Source organism: Diaphorina citri, unplaced genomic scaffold (genome assembly GCF_000475195.1).
Source record: "Diaphorina citri unplaced genomic scaffold, Diaci psyllid genome assembly version 1.1 scaffold1264, whole genome shotgun sequence".
NCBI lineage: Eukaryota > Metazoa > Arthropoda > Insecta > Hemiptera > Psyllidae > Diaphorina > Diaphorina citri.
In genome coordinates, this window is record NW_007378693.1 from 23,583 (window position 1) to 40,186 (window position 16,604).

At 39.3% G+C, this 16,604-nt stretch overlaps 2 protein-coding genes across 5 annotated transcripts; one reads left to right on the top strand and one right to left on the bottom strand.

Moving 5' to 3' along the window:
- Positions 1-7,938: 7,938 nt before the first annotated feature.
- LOC113469869 lies at positions 7,939-8,781 on the top strand. The gene is made up of 2 exons (XM_026827866.1): positions 7,939-8,250; positions 8,457-8,781. Exons 1-2 carry the CDS (start codon positions 8,201-8,203, stop codon positions 8,779-8,781), a joined length of 375 nt encoding a protein of 124 aa, XP_026683667.1. The 5' UTR covers positions 7,939-8,200.
- Positions 8,782-9,408: 627 nt separating this feature from the next.
- Positions 9,409-14,981, bottom strand: LOC103515055. Of its 4 annotated transcripts, none has more exons than XM_026827869.1 (4): positions 14,731-14,981; positions 14,100-14,319; positions 13,352-13,591; positions 9,409-9,580 (listed from the first exon to the last, which is right to left on the bottom strand). In XM_026827869.1, the coding sequence occupies exons 1-3, from the start codon at positions 14,879-14,881 to the stop codon at positions 13,378-13,380; spliced, it is 585 nt and encodes a 194-aa protein (XP_026683670.1). In that variant the 5' UTR covers positions 14,882-14,981; the 3' UTR covers positions 9,409-9,580; positions 13,352-13,377. The 4 variants fall into 4 exon arrangements, with proteins under 4 accessions (XP_026683670.1, XP_017301969.1, XP_008478195.1 ...); XM_017446480.2 differs by having other exon boundaries at positions 9,409-9,566; positions 13,338-13,591; XM_008479973.2 differs by lacking the exon at positions 9,409-9,580 and having other exon boundaries at positions 13,206-13,591.
- Between the last annotated feature and the right edge of the window lie 1,623 nt (positions 14,982-16,604).

Here is a 16,604-nt window from a genome sequence, read left to right on the forward strand (position 1 = left end):
TGTTATTTTGCGGTGGAAATGCTTCTATGAATTTTATATGAAACTTGAAGTACTCTTATGCTAGGTACTTCATGTGATTAAAATGCTCCCATGTAATAAGAGATCGTTTAAAAGTGCCCAAAAATTGTTTTTTTTTTTTAACATTTTCCAAGAGGCGGCCAAAAATTGAACTTTTTTTCGAAGTTCGAAGCAACATTGACTTTGGTTGATATCTGGATGAGTGACTTAGGGCGTGGGGCCGTCTGTTGCAGATATCACTTTTAGAAAGCTTCTACATACCATAGTATGTTTTACATAGACCTAGAATAGAATACTTATACATTGAACTTGAACAGTATCGTTATCTGGCATTTTATTGATACGTTCAAAATCACTTTAATCATATCAAAAGTGCAAAAGTGGGCCAAAAATAAAAGGTCCCTTTACACTTGAACAATGTGTGATAAATCGATCGTCCTCCTGTACACAACCAAACTCCCAAAGTACCTAGATTTCCGCCCCGCCTACCCAATCTTAGCTAGAGGAGCCACTTGGGGCGTGGGGCCGTCTGTTGCAGATATCACTTTTAGAAAGCTTCTACATACCATATTATGTTTTACATAGACCTAGAATAGAATACTTATACATTGAACTTGAACAGTATCGTTATCTGGCATTTTATCGGTACGTTTAAAATCACTTTAATCATATCAAAAGTGGGCCAAAAATAAAAGGTCCCTTCACACTTGAACAATGTGTGATAAATCGATCGTCCTCCTGTACACAACCAAACTCCCAAAGTACCTAGATTTCCGCCCCGCCTACCCAATTTTGATTCAAAATCCATCTAAAGCACCTGGAGTGGTTTTATGTGATCTACAATATGGGTTGAATGTATCAATTTGTATCACCTTAACCCATTGAGGGTACAGTGAGAAACTCATAAGGTTAGTCCAAGTTGACGAAAGTATGTCACTTTTTCGGAATCATTTGTGAGAGTGTGAGTTTTGCTTATCTTTTTCGGAATACTTCAGTTGAGGTTCGATTGTCGGTCTACGATTTGTCGGATTTTGATGTTTGGCAAAAATAGGTACATGGTCTTCAAGTGAAGAAAATTTTCCCTATTCGTTCTCGGATCTCATTCGGGCCTCCGGAAACCCCGTAGGCGCCCCTCACAGTTCTCTGTACTACTAGCAGATTTAGAAGCATTTCACCCAAAGCGATTACAATTGACCACGGTTGTACACCTGGAAAACTAGATCACTGGGATGTTCAACACGCCAAGAAGAAAATTCTTAGAGGAGTAAATCTAAGACCATCTAAAGCACCTGGAGTGGTTTTATGTGATCTACAATATGGGTTGAATGTATCAATTTGTATCACCTTAACCCATTGAGGGTACAGTGAGAAACTCATAAGGTCAGTCCAAGTTGACGAAAGTATGTCACTTTTTCGGAATCATTTGTGAGAGTGTGAGTTTTGCTTATCTTTTTCGGAATACTTTTTAGCTAGAGGAGCCACTTGGGGCGTGGAGCCGTCTGTTGCAGATATCACTTTTAGAAAGCTTCTAGATACCAATGATACCATAATATGTTTTAGATAGACCTAGAATAGAATACTTATACATTGAACTTGAACAGTATCGTTAGCTGGCATTTTATCGGTACGTTCAAAATCACTTTAATCATATCAAAAGTGGGCCAAAAATAAAAGACCCTTCACACTTGAACAATGTGTGATAAATCGATCGTCCTCCTGTACACAACCAAACTCCCAAAGTACCTAGATTTCCGCCCCGCCTACCCAATTTTGATTCAAAATCCATCTAAAGCACCTGGAGTGGTTTTATGTGATCTACAATATGGGTTGAATGTATCAATTTGTATCACCTTAACCCATTGAGGGTACAGTGAGAAACTCATAAGGTTAGTCCAAGTTGACGAAAGTATGTCACTTTTTCGGAATCATTTGTGAGAGTGTGAGTTTTGCTTATCTTTTTCGGAATACTTCAGTTGAGGTTCGATTGTCGGTCTACGATTTGTCGGATTTTGATGTTTGGCAAAAATAGGTACATGGTCTTCAAACGAAGAAAATTTTCCCTATTCGTTCTCGGATCTCATTGGGCCTCCGGAAACCCCGTAGGCGCCCCTCACAGTTCTCTGTACTACTAGCAGATTTAGAAGCATTTCACCCAAAGCGATTACAATTGTAAGGTCAGTCCAAGTTGACGAAAGTATGTCACTTTTTCGGAATCATTTGTGAGAGTGTGAGTTTTGCTTATCTTTTTCGGAATACTTCAGTTGAGGTTCGATTGTCGGTCCACGATTTGTCGGATTTTGATGTTTGGCAAAAATAGGTACATGGTCTTCAAATGAAGAAAATTTTCCCTATTCGTTCTCGGATCTCATTGGGCCTCCGGAAACCCCGTAGGCGCCCCTCACAGTTCTCTGTACTACTAGCAATTACGTCGAAACACAAAGCAGCCACATATTCTGGGCACCCTGTATTGTAATACGATTAATAATAAAACTCCACGGAAATGATATCTTGATATCTCAGTAGATATTGTATGTTGGAACATTTATAATATGTGTAACTATAACATTTTATACCTACTGATACAGGATGGATCATTTGAGGATGGACGAAAATGTACTAGTTACATTTAGTACTAGTACATTAGAATTAGAACCTCTCATCAGATGGGCGAGAAGAGACACAATATTTCCCATTTATGTGCTGGGTCAACACGAGACCACCAGAAAGCAACCCGTTGACAAACTAGTACCTTTATCGACAGTACCAAGTGTACAGGTGTAAGTGAATGAATTGGGTACATAACCTAGCGGACTGCGGTTTGAATCCCAGCAACAGCGACACTAATAACCTAGTCTTGAAAAGGTCATTTTCAAGATTGCTTAAATGCAGGTATTTATCCCTTTTTACATGCTTTTATTTGTCTTGAAACCTCTGTTTTTGTTTGTTTGCCTTTGGTGTTTGCTTGTTTGTATGCATGGGTCCAAAGTGCCATAAAAAACCACGGTTGTACACCTGGAAAACTAGATCACTGGGATGTTCGGCACGCCAAGAAGAAAATTCTTAGACTTGGGAGTAAATCTAAGAGGGGAAAACACAAAGTCTGGCTTTTCAAAGTCCCAAGTGTACAGGTGTAAGTGAATGGGTACATAACCTAGCGGAATTGTACATTCGAATCCCAGCAACAGCGACACTAATAACCTAGTCTTGAAAAGGTCATTTGCAAGATTGCTTAAATGTAGGTATTTATCCCTTTTTACATGCTTTTATTTGTCTTGAAACCTCTGTTTTTGTTTGTTTGTTTGTTTGCCTTTGGTGTTTGCTTGTTTGTATGCATGGGTCCAATCTTGTAACTAAACGTTTTCAAGCTACGTTTTAAGTTTGGCTATACTGCTCGGATAGGGCTGAAAAGTCCCTTTAGCTGTAGCCTACCACTAAGTGTGCTTAAATTCTCAAACAATGTTGAGGGTAAGATTCAATACCTCGACTGAAATGGACGCACTCTTGTTTACCAGACAAGCGTCCCCAACCACTACAGTCTACACTTCTACAGCTACAGCTACGAGACATGCAAGGAGTACGGACGGTATGTCAAACAGAACAGCCAGTCTGTGCGGAAATATGGACAGTTTGCAGACATCTTGATCTGTAAATAATACACGCCTAACCTACACCTAGAAATCCTAGCTATCACTATTATTGGCAATAAAACACAGAGTATCAGAATTATCTGCTAACCCTTCAGTAGATATTATGCAGAGTACTAGGAGTTGAAAACTGCCAGTCCGAGTTAACAGAATATTTGTTGAATGTTACAGGTAGTAGAAAAAGCGTCTAAATTTATAGAAATGTACGTTTGTTGTAGCCTTTGGGAGTACTAGGAGTTGAAAACTGCCAGTCCGAGTTTAAAGAATATTTGTTGAATGTTACAGGTAGTAGAAAAAGCGTCTAAATTTATAGAAATGTACGTTTTTTGTAGCCTTTGGAAAACAGCTTTATACTCTGATAGACAAGTTAAGGGTGCTAGACCCTTTCTTCCTGTGCCAAAACCATTCGTATACTAAACCACCTTACCCTTGGACCCAACCATCAACCTCTACATAGATCCAAAATCACCGCGTTAACCACCACTGTACCACTGAGGTTTACCTTCTCAGAATAACGATATTATGCTAATGTGTTTGATAAGTATATTAGCGGACAAAGCAGTCCACAAGAACCTATTAATAAATCTATCATGGTCTTTGAGACAGTTCCAGGACTTGGGACACTTTGTATTCAAATTGATAAGATAACTGCCGCGATTGGTGTTAACTTGAACATTTACGTGCAGTTTTTATTTCATAATATAAGTATATTAGCGGACAAAGCAGTCCACAAGAACCTATTAATAAATCTATCATATAGTCTTTGAGACAGTTCCAGGACTTGGGACACTTTGTATTCAAATTGATAAGATAACTGCCGCGATTGGTGTTAACTTGAACATTTTCACCACAGTCTATAATTCCAACACATAACAAGGAGTCATAGATTTCAAGTCCTGGGATTTCCCCGGCCTCTCCCTCTCTCCTGACAAATTCAATTGTCATTCATTCTTTCCCGCACGCGACCAGCACAACTTTAGAATCTAGAAAACCACTTCTTGAGAGTGGATCTAGTGGTTGACCCGTCCTTTGTACGGGACCACCACACACACACAAATACACTCCCCCCACACACACCACACCCTATTTTATAATTTACAATAATGTCGCCGCAGACAGAAAGCAATTGAATAATGATTATATTCAATTAATTATTCATCCATTCGTTTGTAATTTATGCAATTTGATGAATATGCATTTTTTCTCCTTATGTATATCTTTGCACAAAGCGCAAGTTATGTGTCAGCAGAGTGTTCTAGGAAACAGCCTGACAGAGGTAAGGAATACGCGAGGAGATACACCTGGATCCGTGAAGACATAAGTCACAAGTACCAGAATAAATAATGCAAGATGAACAGGAAGCTTACATAACCAAAATATCAATGGAGAATTGGAGACCTACCGTCAGTACTGAAATGCAGCGTCAATTGAGGACCGTGACAAGAAAATTGCCAAGAAGATAAAAAGCCTACTATGTAGTTGCGTGCAGTTGAAAGACTTTTGTAATTTATGCAATTTGATGAATATGCATTATTTCTCCTTATGTATATCTTTGCACAAAGCGCAAGTTATGTGTCAGCAGAGTTTTCTAGGAAACAGCCCGACAGAGGTAAGGAATACGCGAGAAGATACAAATCGGAGAATTGGAGACCTACCGTCAGTACTGAAATGCAGCGTCAATTGAGGACCATGACAAGAAAATTGCCAAGAAGATAAAAAGCCTACTATGTAGTTGCGTGCAGTTGCAAGACACTGACAATTATAAAGAGAATTGTGTATCTTGGAGTCTTGAAAGGATTCAAACTGGAGAGCGATCTGATTGGCCAGGTGGATATTGGTTAAAGTTAAAGCCGAACCACAGACATAGCAGATATCATGGAGTTTGTTGTAGTAATAGTTGAGCACGGACCTTCTCTTTGTGTATCTTGGCGGAATGAGACTGAAAGAAAAGCCGAACCGCAGACATAGCAGATATCATGGAGTTTGTTGTAGTAATAGAGTTTGTTGTAGCACGGACCTTCTCTTTGTGTATCTTGGCGGAGTGAGACTGAAAGGTGCTTTTGCTCTCTGGCATTGTTGTCTTTGGAAAGCTCCCCCCAATTCAAATGTTGAAACTGACTATTTACCCTAAGTTGCATATACATCTTCGCTCTGCGAAAATCCTGGTTGTTGAAACACAAACACTTTCCTATCAGCTTCAAATTTCCTTGGAGTTACCAACTACACCTCATTTAGATTCTGCTTTTGCTCTCTGGCATTGTTGTCTTTGGAAAGCTCCTCCCAAATCAAATGTTGAAACTGACTATTTACCCTAAGTTGCATATACATCTTCGCTCTGCAAAAATTCTGGTTGTTGAAACACAAACACTTTCCTATCAGCTTCAAATTTCCTTGGAGTTACCAACTACACCTCATTTAGATTCCAGTTTCGCACCAGGCGTGGCACTTCTGACCACCCACTCTATAAGAGATACTTGGGACTATTTAGCACTTGGATAGTACGAAACAGGAAAATGGTAGCAAATTTTTATCGGCGAAAATGAGAAGTGCGGGGTTGATTAGAGAAGGGCTCCGGTGCAAGCCAGAGTTGATCACCTGCGATCAGTTATCAGTTAAATATGGCACCTGATCTCCTAAAGTGACCTGCTACTTGTACTAATACATGATGGTAGTTTGCGTCTTCACGGTTTTCATCGAAGGAGTCGATTGACAACTGTAGAATGTAGACCGATCAGTCGTCAGTGTCAGATGGAAATCCATAAGTCAAACCGGACTTTGATGGAATGAAATTTTAAAACATATGTATCTATATTGTAGATCGATATCTATCGACAAATCGACATGACAAACTGCACTAGAACTGCCAGCAATAATATCCAAGGCGTGGCACTTCTGACCACCCACTCTATAAGAGGTACTTGAGACTATTTAGCACTTGGATAGTACGAAACAGGGAAATGGTAGCAAATTTTTATCGGCAAAAATGAGAAGTGCGGGGTTGATTAGAGAAGGGCTCTGGTGCAAGCCAGAGTTGATCACCTGCGATCAGTTATCAGTTAAATATGGCACCTGACCCCCTAAAGTGACCTGCTACTTGTACAAATACATGATGATAGTTTGCGTCTTCACAGTTTTGATCGAAGGAGTCGATTGACAACTGTAGAGTGTAGACCGATCAGCCGATCAGTCGTCAGTGTCAGATGGAAATCCATAAGTCAAACCGGAACCATAAGTCAAACCGGACTTTGATGGAATGAAATTTTAAAACATATGTATCTATATTGTAGATCGATATCTATCGACAAATCGACATGGAACAACACCGTCTACAGGTCAACTACCTAAGAGAGTGTTTCAAACGATGTCAATCGGCAACATAGTAAACGCATGTTCACTAAGAAAGCCTCTGAGAGAGGAAAATACCTGACTGCTTTTTAATACCTAGCGAGAGAATCTCACAATTTTTCTTAATAACGGAAGAAGCAATACAACATAAATACCTACCTACTCTTTCCGCGGAATCACGGAAAACTTAGTTTTATTGCGAGATTCAGACTGTATGGCGTTTTTCCAAGATTAATCGAAACGGACTCCATTGTAAGTCTTAGCTTGACATTGATGTCGCAGGGTGTGAACAATTTCTATGCAGGTTCGGCAGTTATAGTCATGCTTATTTATACTGCTCGGATAGGGCTGAAAAGTCCCTTTAGCTATAGCCTACCACTAAGTGTGCTCAAATTCTCAAACAATGTTGAGGGTGAGATTCAATACCTCGACTGAAATGGACGCACTCTTGTTTACCAGGTTATACTGTTCGGATAGGGCTGAAAAGTCCCTTTAGCTGTAGACTACCACTAAGTGTGCTCAAATTCTCAAACAATGTTGAGGGTGAGATTCAATACCTCGACTGAAATGGACGCACTCTTGTTTACCAGGCAAGCGTCCCCAACCACTACAGTCTATACTTCTACAGCTACAGCTACGAGACATGCAAGGAGTACGGACGGTATGTCAAACAGAACAGCCAGTCTGTGCGAAAATATGGACAGTTTGCAGACATCTTGATCTGTAAATAATAATACACGCCTAACATACACCTAGAAATCCTAGCTATCACTATTATTGGCAATAAAACACAGAGTATCAGAATTATCTGCTAACCCTTCAGTAGATATTATGCGAGCTATCACTATTATTGGCAATAAAACACAGAGTATCAGAATTATCTGCTAATCCTTCAGTAGATATTATGCTAATGTGTTTGATAAGTTGTCATGTATTTATGTATCTATATTATCAAAATGTTACCATGGAAACAAAATCAACAGAGATGAAAATCGAGTTCTAATTTTTCCATGGTCGACATCACATCCTTTTCCTTCTATCAAATTATACATTTCTTATTCATTCACATATCAATGCGTGCAGTTTTTTATTTCATAATAGTTGGCGACGAGGATAAACGTACATGACGAGTGCAAATGTCATTTTTTTATCTATGAAGTGAATATCGAAGTTTTTCACCTATCGAATTGACCATGGATCCAGATCAACTCCAGCAACTTCTAGCAACCCTACAGCAGCAGACATTGCAGCAAACTACATTGCTATCGACACTGCTCAGCGGCGTGCAGTTTTTTATTTCATAATAGTTGGCGACGAGGATAAACGTACATGACGAGTGCAAATGTCATTTTCTTATCTATGAAGTGAATATCGAAGTTTTTTACCTATCGAATCGACGATGGATCCAGATCAACTCCAGCAACTTCTAGCAACCCTACAGCAGCAGACATTGCAGCAAACTACATTGCTATCGACACTGCTCAGCGAGATCAAACAACAGCCACAGGGAAGTAACCATAATATTACACCTTTTGAACATTTCAATGCTAACCAGGAAAAGTTTTCTAGCTACCTGGAAAGGTTCGAAAATTATACTAGCATGAAAAACATTGCCCCTGATGACAAGAAAGCGCAACTTCTATGCCTATCTATTGGTTCTGTGCATTACAATAATTTGGCTGCGTTGCTAGGACCGGGTAAACCTGTCAATAAATTATCTTACCAGGATTTACTCGTTAGCTTCGTTAAACTTTTGATAGAGTCTTTAGGCTAAAATTGAGAAATCAGAAATCTATTGATTAGACCTATGAAAATTTCTCATATTTGAGCGATGATCTAATTATGTTCTGAGTGAAGCTCATTCACGCAGTCCTCTGTGGTAGGTGCTAAGTTTTGGTTTAAACTTTCTCATCTTTAGTCGAACCCTTTATAAGCCACATGTGTAGTTAATATTATCCACTCTCTGGGTACCTTGGCATATAGGGGGAGTGCCCACTGATCGGGCAGTAACTATTAATACAAGTAGCATTGACATTCCTCCTCACAAATCATAGTCCGCTTTGTTGGTCCGAAATTGTATTTATAATTCATGAAAAAGTCGAAGCTTGCCATGATGGTGGTAGGTGATATCTTATTGTCAATTTCGAACTGTGGTGAGCTTGGAAGCTGTTGTCAGGGGCGGTTGAGTCTGTTCAAGAACTAGGGGTGCCTGAATTGTAAAATTAATTGTTGGTCCTTCATATCGCCAAAGTCTTGAAAAGGCTTATTTGAAGTGGTACTTGAGCGGAAATATTTTGTATGTTCCTGTGACCAATAGAATTGGGGAAAGAAATGGGGGTAAGGACCGAGTATAAGTATCAGAGTGAGGATAAAGAAATTAGCATTTAAAATACTTGTTTGAGACAAAACACATCCAAATATCTCGAACAGAGTTCACTTGATGTATTCCAAACTTCAGCTCCGGTAGTGAAAACATTATTACTTTGAATCTAGGGCGTTCACAATATCCAAACACCCTCCCCCGCCACGGGCGTTGGTAGCAACCAAACTTCTCCACGGGTGTCCACAGCAACCAAACTACCCCACTTAGACCGGGTGTTCACAGCAACATCTGCGCACTGGCCACAACAATAATGTCGCCGTAGACAGAAAGCAATTGAATAATGATTATATTCAATTAATTATTCATCCATTCCTTTGTAATTTATGCAATTTGATGAATATGCATTATTTCTCCTTATGTATATCTTTGCACAAAGCGCAAGTTATGTGTCAGCAGAGTGTTCTAGGAAACAGCCTGACAGAGGTAAGGAATACGCGAGAAGATACACCTGGATCCGTGAAGACATAAGTCCACAAGTACCAGAATAAATAATGCAAGATGAACAGGAAGCTTACATAACCAAAATATCAATAGAGAATTGGAGACCTACCGTCAGTTCTGAAATGCAGCGTCAATTGAGGACCGTGACAAGAAAATTGCCAAGAAGATAAAAAGCCTACTATGTAGTTGCGTGCAGTTGAAAGACTTCTCACTTGGAAATGCCTATTAACCCTCAGTTGGTTAGGAGGGGTTTTTGCCTGACACTTTAGGGGTTAACGACACTATGTAACTGCTAAGATGTTTAGTGTTTCGGACACTTGGGGTTACATACATAGTACATAGGTCGGTGTCTATCGAACTTCAGCCTAAATTGTTCTGTAGAACTTTGAAAAAAAATCTGGTGTGAACATCACACGACTTTCTATTACATTTGCGGAATACGTATTTGAAAAAAAAAAAAAAAAGAATTGTGTGTCTTGGAGTCTTGAAAGGATTCAAACTGGAGAGCGATCTGATTGGCCAGGTGGATATTGATAAAAGCCGAACCGCAGACATAGCAGATATCATGGAGTTTGTTGTAGTAATAGTTGAGCACGGACCTTCTCTTTGTGTATCTTGGCGGAATGAGACTGAAAGGGGCTTTTGCTCTCTGGCATTGTTGTCTTTGGAAAGCTCCTTCCAAATCAAATATTGAAACTAACTATTTACCTTAAGTTGCATATATACATCGTCGCACTGCGAAAATCCTGGTTGTTGAAACACAAACACTTTCCTATCAGCTTCAAATTTCCTTGGAGTTACCAACTACACCTCATTTAGATTCCAGTTTCGCACATCCGGTAATATGTATCATTTGATTCAGATCTGACAGCCAGAAAGCTTACAATTTATTTATATGTCTTAGCTTATTGAAATAGATAAGGACACAATACATGGGTATCTATTATAATAGGTTGAGTTTATAATTTGACACAAAGTCGCTGACATTGCTCGGGGCTGTTGTAGGAAAATTGTTGGTATTATATGTAGTACGAAGAATCATTATAGACTACAAGAACTTATGTTCGCTTCTACCTTACCATAACCAAGTTGGTCAGTCTCTTCTCGTAGGTACACCAAAGAAATCTGGATACCAAAAGTACCCCGAAAATGGCATAATGGGCGTTGTGAATCCAGGAAAATAAACCATCTCAAACTCGAACCCTTCGAACTTCAGATATGCTGTAGAATAATGAATATAAACACGAAAGAACAAGGAACAAATTCTAAATAATCCAGCGAAAAATGCATGTTGTGAATCACGTGAATAACTCTTCAATCTTGATACACCAGTCTCTAGAGATTATATTCAATTCAATGAGAGATTTCTAGATCAGAAATCAAAAGACAATTTAAATTTCAAGGCTCGAAGAATGCTGCATAATAACTGGGTTAGGTTAGAGCTATTCTTCCAGGAGGCGTTGACAATTAGACATAACTAGAGTGACAATGTCACCCAGCAAACTTAACAAATCCATCAACGTTCAATGTCATCGAAAACCGTGACAGTGTGAAATATTGAGTGCAATAATATTTAGGGTATATCATGAAGACAGATGAGATTTAGAAGTCCTGATTTTGATGACAGTGAAAAAGGATGACGGTAACTGTGAAAACTTCGGGATTACCTATCGTATTGATTTTTCATATGAAGACAGATAAGATTTAGAAGTCCTGATTTTGATGACAGTGAAAAAGGATGACGGTAACTGTGAAAACTTCGGGATTACCTATCGTATTGATTTTTCAACGCAAAAGCCTCAAATTCATCCATACAAATGATCCATTGCTTGGGTTTTTATTTACATCAGAATTTTCCTCCTCTCACCGATGAATTCCTTCACGAAGAAATTGGCCCTGATCTCGACAACAGCATTGTTTCTATGCACATGAAGACAGATAAGATTTAGAAGTCCTGATTTTGATGGCAGTGAAAAAGGATGACGGTAACTGTGAAAACTTCGGGATTACCTATCGTATTGATTTTTCAACGCAAAAGGCTCAAATTCATCCATACAAATGATCCATTGCTTGGGTTTTTATTTACAGCAGAATTTTCCTCCTCTCACCGATGAATTCCTTCACGAAGAAATTGGCCCTGATCTCGACAACAGCATTGTTTCTATGCAAAATTGGCAATCAGTCTTAACATAGCTCTACCGGTGCTCGCATTCTAAACGAGATCAACCTATTGCCACCCTCACCTAGAATAGGAAATACCCAACTTTTACTCGGGGCAGTTCTTTGTAGGTACTTCTACAGGGCACGAAGAAAGTTCGATCTTGAGATTTGGTTTGAGATTGGAGAAGGATACCTAAGCGAAGCACTCGTAATTTTAACTGGGAAATGTCACAAATAAGATTGAGATTAGATGTCCCTCGACCTACCTACTTTCTCCATTCTTAGTTGTTACCTGTAAATTTCCTTTTTCCTCACATTTTCCTGAATAAAAATTCGAATTTTGGTTAGCTTCGTTAAACTTTTGATAGAGTCTTTAGGCTAAAATTGAGAAATGAGAAATCAGAAATCTATTGATTAGACCTATGAAAAGTTCTCATATTTGAGCGATAATCTAATTATGTTCTGTGTGAAGCTCATTCACGCAGTCCTCTGTGGTAGGTGCTAAATTTTGGTTTAAACTTTCTCATCTTTAGTCGAACCCTTTATAAGCCACATGTGTAGTTAATATTATCCACTCTCTGGGTACCTTGGCATTTTCTCATATTTAAGCGATGATCTAATTATGTTCTGAGGGAAGCTCATTCACGCAGTCCTCTGTGGTAGGTGCTAAGTTTTGGTTTAAACTTTTTCATCTTTAGTCGAACCCTTTATAAGCCACATGTGTAGTTAATATTATCCACTCTCTGGGTACCTTGGCATATAGGGGGAGTGCCCACTGATCGGGCAGTAACTATTAATACAAGTAGCATTGACATTCCTCCTCACAAATCATAGTCCGCTTTGTTGGTCCGAAATTGTATTTATAATTCATGAAAAAGTCGAAGCTTGCCATGATGGTGGTAGGTGATATCTTATTGTCAATTTCGAACTGTGGTGAGCTTGGAAGCTGTTGTCAGGGGCGGTTGAGTCTGTTCAAGAACTAGGGGTGCCTGAATTGTAAAATTAATTGTTGGTCCTTCATATCGCCAAAGTTTCAAGTTCTTGAAAATGCTTATTTGAAGTGGTACTTGAGCGGAAATATTTTGTATGTTCCTGTGCTCCTGTCACCAATAGAATTGGGGAAAGAAATGGGGGTAAGGACCGAGTATAAGTATCAGAGTGAGGATAAAGAAATTAGCATGTAAAATACTTGTTTGAGACAAAACACATCCAAATATCTCGAACCGAGTTCACTTGATGTATTCCAAACTTCAGCTCCGGTAGTGAAAACATCATTACTTTGAATCTAGGGCGTTCACAATATCCAAACACCCTCCCCCGCCACGGGCAACCAAACTTCTCCACGGGTGTCCACAGCAACCAAACTACCCCACTTAGACCGGGTGTTCACAGCAACATCTGCGCACTGGCCACAAGCAGGTTGTACGCATTCCGGAAGTAAGCGTAGAAATCCTCCTGCACCTTGAGCACCTCACAGTCGTACGCCATGAAATAGAAGAAACCCGAGAAGATGGTACTCCAGGAGTTCACAGTGCCACCCAGGAGAATGGTGAGAAATGCCGAACCCTTACACAGGGACTGGGTCAGCTCGTAATCATCGCTGAAAAGAGGAAAAGGGTAGGAGTACTAGGAGTTGAAAACTGCCTGTCCGAGTTAACAGAATATTTGTTGAATGTTACAGGTAGTAGAAAAAGCGTCTAAATTTATAGAAATGTACGTTTGTTGTAGCCTTTGGAAAACAGCTTTATACTCTGTCAAGGGTGCTAGACCCTTTCTTCCTGTGCCAAAACCATTCGTATACCAAACCACCTTACACTTGGGGTGCTAGACCCTTTCTTCCTGTGTCAAAACCATTCGTATACCAAACCACCTTACACTTGGACCCAACCATCAACCTCTACATAGATCCAAAATCACCGCGTTAACCACCACTGTACCACTGAGGTTTACCTTCTCAGAATAACACAGACAAGTCAAGGGTGCTAGACCCTTTCTTCCTGTGCCAAAACCATTCGTATACCAAACCACCTTACACTTGGACCCAACCATTAACCTCTACATAGATCCAAAATCACCGCGTTAACCACCACTGTACCACTGAGGTTTACCTTCTCAGAATAACATAGTAGCTGAAGCAGAAGACGGGCAAACCGAAGCTGAGAACGTTGGACCAGAGCAGATATGATGGTTTGGAGTCTTGAAAGTATTCGAACTGGAGGGCAATCTGATTGGCCAGGTGGATATTGGTCAAAGCCGAACCGCAGACATAGCAGATATCATGGAGTTTGTTGTAGTAATAGTTCAGCACGGACCTTCTCTCATTTCTTCCTGAGGGAATATTTGCAAGAGCAGTCAATGTGACAAATTTAGATACCTTAAAGAGTAATGTCAAAACTTTGCTGTGTTTTGTACACACCAAATGACAGAATCGCAAAGGTAATGCAAAAACACCAAAATAAGACATGCGATGTCGTCTTATCTTTATGGAACAATTGAAATCACAGTTTTGCAAAAACCTAAGATTAGTTTGTAAAAGTTCAATGAGTGATGATCAAGTAAACTTGAACTGGGTTAGGAACTATTTGAAATCTTGAACCAAGTTGATCTTCTATTTGATGATAAATTTGAAATAGCTTTAATCTCCTTGATCCGATTGCTGGATCTCTCAAACTTACCATAAGCCACAGCGCCTGTCGCTCCATACAGGATGTACAAGGTTGCTGGATCTCTCAAACTTACCATAAGCCACAGCGCCTGTCGCTCCATACAGGATGTACAAGGTTCGGTTCAAGTTGAGCCACCTGGTAGCACTGTTGCCATATCTCCAAATCAAATAGGTGTTTGTGCTGCAGAGGATGCCATGCGTTACAATGTTGAAAGTGTTTGCCATCACGGATTTAGGCCTGGCATTGGTCTTGCTATACGGAACGAATTTTGATCTGTCAGCTCTAACATTTTCCTCCGATCTGAACTTGATGGCCAAATTTTGGGATTTCCTAATATGAAATAACCCCCCAAAAAATACCACTTCGTGGCATAAAAAAGACCCCGCCAAGTCGTTCCTCCCAAAACAAATCAAGTGCCACAAAAAATAAACACTGTTTTGTGATGCATGGAACTAGTAGATATAATGTACCTATTTAGTAATCTCCACTCCACCACACCATTTCGCTTTAAGAAGTGCATTTGTTTCTTTTCTCGTGCATTTTTCTACAACTATGACGCGCGTCTTTTACGGATGTTGATTGATCATGAGTCATGACATTCATGACTATTGATCTAAATAGGTACGAGTCTACTAAAAATAATTGGACAACTACTTGTTCTAAGCTGACAGTCTGAATAAATCATTTCTTATGCTACCGAAGGGGTTTTGTGATGCATGGTACTAGTAGATATAATGTACCTATTACCTATTTAGTAATCTCCACTCCACCACACCATTTCGCTTGAAGAAGTGCATTTGTTTCTTTTCTCGTGCATTTTTCTACAACTTTGACGCGCGTCTTTTACGGATGTTGATTGATCATGAGTCATGACATTCATGACTATTGATATAAATAGGTACGAGTCTACTAAAAATAATTGGACAACTACTTGTTCTAAGCTGACAGTCTGAATAAATCATTTCTTATGCTACCGAAGCTGACGAACTGAAGGCAAGATAAAACCCAATTAAAATGAAGCCATCAAGCCGGCGACGATGAATAAGCTGATAATTAGGCTTCTGGTTAGCTAAGGACCTACTTAGTAATCAGCCAATCTTCAGTAGCCACTAGACTCCTTAGTCATCAATGCCCCCTGATCTGCCACAGAAGACCATGTCTGGGATGGAGTTTTGTTTATTTTTTGTGGCACTTGATTTGTTTTGGGAGGAACGACTTGGCGGGGTCTTTTTTATGGATCCATGAAAGGAATTATCCAGTCCGACTTAAACTAAGTAATACAAACAGAATATTTTTTTGTTTAATCTGATTCTTTAGATTTTGTCTCTAGTTCTTTCTTTAGCTAACTCATTAGTTCTCCCAACAGATGAGCAATCAGCGTAGTTAATTCTTGATACTTTGTCAGGTGGATCCCATATGGTCATAAGCAATTATAGATTTCCTGAAGATGACTGAAGATTCCAATCGCCTCTTCAATTGGAACCGTATGTCTGGTCATTTGTATCTCGAACTAGGTACTGGCAAGTTGTCTATTATGTCATTTTTTCCAAGTTCATTGGGCTGCTCTTTCAATTCTTACATAGAGTAACTTCGAACTTCAAACTTCTTTTACGTTGAACTGGATCTAGAAAAAAGAAGAAAATCTATTAGTTATCACTTTATCTAACAGTCGATGTTTTAATCATCGTTTTTCTGGTACCTTGTTGTTTTTCCCCCTCAAGTTGGTCTTAGGTCAGTTATTATTACCCGTAATCATTCGTATGAATGTGTTGTAGTTGTAAATATTGTAAATACTGTATCTTCTGTTAATTTTCCCTCAGTAATCATAAAACAGACTGTGCGTTCACATGACCAAACTACAAAAACTTAATTTAGGGATGTAAATGAGTTGCAAATATATCGATAAATCGATATATCGATATATCGGCCCCTCAAATATATCGATAT